Source organism: Lepidochelys kempii, chromosome 4 (assembly GCF_965140265.1).
Source record: "Lepidochelys kempii isolate rLepKem1 chromosome 4, rLepKem1.hap2, whole genome shotgun sequence".
In the NCBI taxonomy this organism is placed as follows: Eukaryota; Metazoa; Chordata; order Testudines; family Cheloniidae; genus Lepidochelys; species Lepidochelys kempii.
The window spans coordinates 127,601,893-127,607,956 of NC_133259.1; the positions used below are offsets into that span (position 1 = coordinate 127,601,893).

Below are 6,064 nucleotides of genomic sequence, written 5' to 3' on the forward strand. Positions count from 1 at the left end.
GTGGGCAGGGACCAATTTTAAGGTTAAAATAGTGAATTTGGGGTGAGAGAAGACTCCATAAAGGCAGCATGGGTGGGAAGATAGTTGAAATTCTGGTGGCTGACTTCAAAGCAGGATAGCATTGTTGGTGCACTGGAACAATAACAAGTGAGTTGGCTGTATATTATTCTTATGACACTGAAGGACCTGATATAAGAATCTCAGTAGATAGGATTACATCACTTTGAAAAATTAGCCTTCCATTTTACAGAAACTATAATTATTGCTGCATGAAGGCTCAGGTTTTCTATGCATTGGGTTTTCTGTTGAGAGCAAGGTTAATCCCACAACAAACAAATTAAACAGAAAAAAGGAAAGGGGTCAGTTGGGGGAGATCCTTGGAGGAAACTAGGGTAATCAAATAACTTTGAGCAGATGAATATTTCTTGCAATGGTGATTTCATGTTATTCATTAACTACTTAGATGTGGAGGGGGCAGGAAGGAATGCGGGAAATAAGGAAAGTACTTTTTAGGAAGGGAACCTGTACAACTATTGGTAATTCCACTTTAGGACACACCGCATCGATAAAGCATAGAGAGCTGCACAATATAAATACACTATAACGTTAATTTAGGCCCAAACTTAGATTTTTGTAACACGAGGGTTTTGTGAAACCAAATAGAAAATGTTGCTGGGTTTTTTCAAATGAAAATCTTGGATGTGTTCTGGTTTTCATATTCACTGCTGGGTTAGAAACCCCAGCGGAATAGCGTTGTGTTAGTGCATGAGAGGCAGTCCATGAAACTGTCTAGACATTAACTGTAAGTGGCCGGTCTAATTTCATAGTCCAAACTGAGCAAAATGCAGCAAGCAACCACACAGGATAAAGAGTGAATTTTAAAATCTAACTTCTTCATTTTTAATAATCTAGGCATGAATAATAAGGTAAGTAGCAACTACATCTTTAAAAAAAAATATTCTAACTCTGGCTAGGGTCCCTTTGTAGCAGAGATGGGTAAACTACGGGCCATGTCCAGTCCTGCCTGGCCTCTGAGCTCCTGGCCAGGGAGGCTAGCCCCCGGCCCCTCCCCCGGAGTTATGCCGCCACGTGGGTAGCGTGGCTTGCGCCTGCCCACCTCCCAGGCTTTCCAATAAGCCTGTCCTGCTGCTCTGAGCGGCCTGGTAAGGGGGCAGAGTGGGGGTGGGGGTTGGATAATGGGCAGGAGGTCCCGGGGGGCAGTCAGGAGACAGGTGGCGGTTGGATGGGGTGGAGGTTCGGGGCAGTCAGGAGACTGAGCAAGGGAGGTTGGATGCGGGGGAAGTCCTGGGGGAGGGCAGTTAGGGACAGGAGTTCCAGGAGGGGGTGGTCAGGGGACAAGGAGTGGGGGGGGGGGGTTGGATGGTTCGGGGGTCCTGCGCGGCCTGTCGGGGGCGAGGGTGTGGATTGGGGTCGGGGCAGTCAGGGGACAGGGAGCAGGGGGGGTTGGATAGGGGGCGGTTAGGGGACAAAGAACAGGGGAGGTTGGATGGGTCGGAGGTTCTGAGGGGGGCAGTCAGAGGGTGGCTGGGGGCAGGGGCCAGGCTGTTTGTGGAGGCACAGCCTTCCCTACCCGGGCCTCCGTACCGTTTCGCAACCCCGATGTGGCCCTCGGGCCAAAAAGTTTGCCCACCCCTGCTTCATAGCGAGGGGATCTGTTCAGTGGAGCTGAGGAAAGCATTATGCAGAAAGGGCTATCTAGTCTCCTTTTCCTGCCTACCCTATCAAATATAATTGAGAACTAGGTGCTATTATAATATAAATAATAATTAATGTAAATTCCTAGTGGTCTGTTATTTCAACATGTGAAAACAAATGGAGATGTCCAGTAATTGCAGTTGCGGCTGTCATATTAGAACAACCCTAACACGTTGTCTTTGTCTCTAGATTAAAATGCCCCTATTGTCCAATGGAACAGAGTCCTGGAGATGCCAAACAGATATTTTTCTGAAGAAGTGATTCAATATGCAGTTTGTAAGTGACACTCTGAATTACGGGTGCATTTCAGAAGAATTAAAAACACTTGTTCCATTTTATGCAGCAGACTGAGGACTCCTGTGTTTGTATAAGCTAATGCTACAGAAACTTTGCCAACATTTAGTATATACATACAGAGTGGAAATGCTACAGAAATAATATTACCATAGAGCTTTACTATACTCTTGGTCTCCATATCTGATCAAGTTTCTACACCAGCAGTTGTCATTCAATGCAGGTTTTTGTACTTAATTATATGGTGACTTTTTAAAGTATAAACCGATCACCTCCTCCCTCTTCTCCCCTCAATATGTTTAATATTCATCCTGCTATTCTTCTGTCATCCTGTTGATAACTGTCACCCTAAGGAATGTTTGTGGAAAAAGTTTTATTTCCAGTAATGTGTACATAATTCAAAGTAAATACTTCCGAAAAAGTTTGATAAATTGAATAGTGTTATAAAACTAATTTTTTTTTCCTGGGAAAAAAAAGCTGTGATATATTCTGAGTTTTCTTTCAAACATTTTTTCAATTTTTACATAGAACTCAAAGTAAATGTGCATATATATAAAATATATAAATATATAGCCCTGAGGGGCTAACTGTTAAATTCCATCACTAATTTATAAAAGTGGTGTATGGATAAATTACTACTGGAATGGAGTGGAACAGGAAATCCTGTTCCTTTTGCTTTCGTGATCAAGAAATGTTTGTGTAACAGAATATTCAATAAAATGGAGTTCTAAGTGGAAATGCTTTTAGTCAATGACATTTGCTCTTTGGCCTTTGTAGTCATGTTCTTTGAACTTTGTATTCAGGATTAGGCTATAAATGTCATGTTGCTGTATAGTTTAATAGACATAGTGTGTTATTTATAAACGGTTAGCAAAGCCAAATAAACTGTCAGAGTATTCATTGTTAAATTGGAAAAAAACCCAACCCATGTTCTGATGCAATCTACTGATCACAATTCTGCACCTTGCAGGATTGGGCCCTACATCCTCATATTAGAAGCTAGCAAATTTTCTGTAGCTTGAAAACACTTTGCTTCTAGCCTTGCGTTTCGTACTAGACTATTACTGCCAATGCCACTTTTTCTTGCTCAGTTTGTTATATTGTTGACTAGGTGAATTTGTACTCATAAACCAGATGTAGATCATGGCAGTTAAAACTTTTCTAGTGTGAATATATTTGTATTTATTGCACTGTACTATAGTAGGGCAAGCAGCCATATGGCATGTTAAGATACATGTAAAAATATATTTCTGTATTGTGTAATAATCCCCTCCCCCAGCTTATCTGATTGAATTCTGACACACTGGTTGAATGCACTAGTACAATGCACGACAGAGGAGAACATCACTCAGAAATCTACATTTTTGCATCCCTGTTTCGTCTGATTTAAGAGATGGACTTGGGCTCAGTGGCAATGGACGCTCTGAGTAAGACAAGAGGAGCAAACCAAGACACACATTAAACTTTGAATATGTGTTCAGTATGTGTGTGGAAAAAATAGAGCTGTGTGTGTGACTTCTGCAATTAAATTGTATTCATACTGAGTTAAAAAAATGAGGCTAAGTGGTGAAATCAACAATAAACGGGTGAGGATATTATTTTTAATGTAGGTTTTTAGTCTCGGTGAAGTTACTTATAACCTTTATCTTGAGTGGAATTGCTTTATTTTGGCATTTCAGCAAAATAGCATGTGTATTGTAAAGAAAAATGATGTAAATGTAATTTTAAAAAATGTTATTGTAGCTTTCCACTTAGCACTATATGTTACAATCTATAATGCTGGGGCAGTGGGATCACCATAAACAAAAGCTAATTTCTGTGGTGTCCTGAACACAGAATTGTTCATAACACACAAATGGTGCCAAAAGACCATGGCATCATCATGGCTAGTTCTCCGAAAACATCTGCTCAATGTGCAACATCAGGCAAAAAAGCTACCGATGTTCAGAACCATTAGGAGAGGAATAGATAATGAGATAGAAAATATACCACCACTATATAAATCCATGGTACACCCATCCCTTGAATACTGCATGCAGTTCTGTTCGCCCCATCTCACAAAAGATATATTAGAACTGGAAAAGGTGCAGAGAAGGGCAACAAAAATGATTAGGGGACTGGAAGAGCTTCATGTTAGGAGAGATTAAAAAGCCTGGAACAGTTCATCTAAGTCTAGAAAAGAGATGATGTGGAGGAGGGGATATGATGGAGGTCTGTAAAATCATGACTGATATGGAAAAAGTGAAGTGTTATTTACCTTTCACAAGGATCAGGGGTCACTCAAATTAATAGGCAAGAGGTTTAAAACTAACGTAAGGAAGCACTTCACACAATGCAGTCAACCTGTGGAATTCGTTGCGAGGGGATGTTGTGAAGGCTAAAAGTATAATTGGGTTTAAAAAAGAATTAGATAAGTTCCTGAAGGATAGGTCCATGAATGGTTGTTAGGGATGGTCAGGGATGCAAACCCATGCTCTGGGTGTCCCTAAACCTCTGACTTCTAGAAGCTGGGACTGGAGAACAAGCTGGATCATTTGATAATTGCCCTGTTCCATTCATTCCCTCTGAATCCTTTCTGGCACCGGCCACTGTTGGAAGACAGGATCATGGGCTAAATGGACCATTGGTCTGACCCAGTATGACTAGGGCCCTCCCAAATTCACCGTCCATTTTGGTCAATTTCATGGTCATAGGATTTAAAAAATTGTAAATTTCATGATTTCAGTTATTTAAATCTGAAATTTCACGGTGGTGTAACTGTAGGATCCTGACCCCAAAGGAAGCTGCGGGGGAGTTGCATGGCTATTGTATTATTTCTACTCTGCTTCAGAGCTGGGCGGCTGGAGAGCGGTGGCTGCTGGCTGGGAGCCCAGCTCTGCAGGCAGCGCTGCTGGCGGCAGTAGTGCAGAGGAAAGGATGATGTGGTACGATATTGCCACCCTGACTTCTCCACTGCGGCCTTCAGAGCTGGGCCCTCAGCCAGCAGCCACCGCTCTCCAGCCACCCAGCTCTGAAGGCAACAGTGCAGAAGTAAGGGTGGCGTGGTAAGGTATTGACATCCTTCTGGGCTGCTGGTAGCTGGGTGCTGCCTTCAGAGCTGGGCGCCTGGCCAGCAACTGCCACTTTCCAGCCACCCAGCTCTGACGGCAATGCAGAAAGGTAGCAATACAGCAACCCCCCCTACAATAACCCTGCAACCCCACCTTTTGGGTCAGGACCCCCAGTTTGAGAAATGCTGGAGAAATCTGTAGAGTATAGGGTAAAAGTGAACAAAAGACCAGATTTCATGGTCCGTGACACGTTTTTAGGGCCCTAAATATGACCATTCTTGTTCTCTCTTACCTCTCAGCAGGTTGTTTTACCATGAACAAGCTTCTTCCTGCTTGGGACTCTGGGAATGCTAGCTTTGTGTGAGTCCAGTTCCTCTGGACGAGTTGTCTCGTGTTCATTCTGTCACCCAGTGAGTTAGAAGGTGCACAGTTTGTGCAGGAAGACTGGAAAAGCCTAGGCCAGAGTTACAACCTTGCAGTATGAGACCATAGACCTCATTCATCTTCCCTCATCCTCACTGAATGTTAGGCAGGTATGAGTCATTCAGCCAAGCCAATACCACACCTTCATGATTTGCCTTTTATGTAGTGCATGTCTGTAAATATATTTAAATGGAAATAATTAAAACAATAGCTTTACTATTTTCATCATACCCTGCTTTTGCATTATATGTACTAAGTCATTTGCAGTCCTGTTCTCGGTAAAAGCAATCTACAGGAATTATTTGCATTTTTGAATCCCCCCCCCCGAGATGATGCTAGCAGGTTTTTTTTAAAAAATAATGTTTTAAATACCCATTGTTTTAAAGCAATGGGATAGGGCTTCTCAAGCACCTTCATAGCATGAACCATATTTAAATACTGTGAAGGTTCATAAGACATGTCCCTTCCTGTGTGTGATGGCTCCTCCCACATGCCATTGCAATAATGTCCCTCGTAGCAAATCCAGGAAATGCTTACATGGAAAAACGGTAGGAGCATTTAATGAGTTTACAGCAGTCTTT

The 6,064-nt window shown here is 42.4% G+C and overlaps 1 protein-coding gene across 1 annotated transcript in view; it reads left to right on the forward strand.

Annotated features, from left to right (window-relative positions):
- RMND5A (required for meiotic nuclear division 5 homolog A) overlaps positions 1-3,619 on the forward strand; it is a 45,080-nt gene extending 41,461 nt beyond the window's left edge. Inside the window, exon 9 of the mRNA XM_073342887.1 lies at positions 1,906-3,619. Within this exon, the coding sequence (XP_073198988.1) occupies positions 1,906-1,969 (64 nt within the window). The 3' untranslated portion in view covers positions 1,970-3,619. The remainder of the gene's footprint in view (positions 1-1,905) is intronic.
- Positions 3,620-6,064: the final 2,445 nt, after the last annotated feature.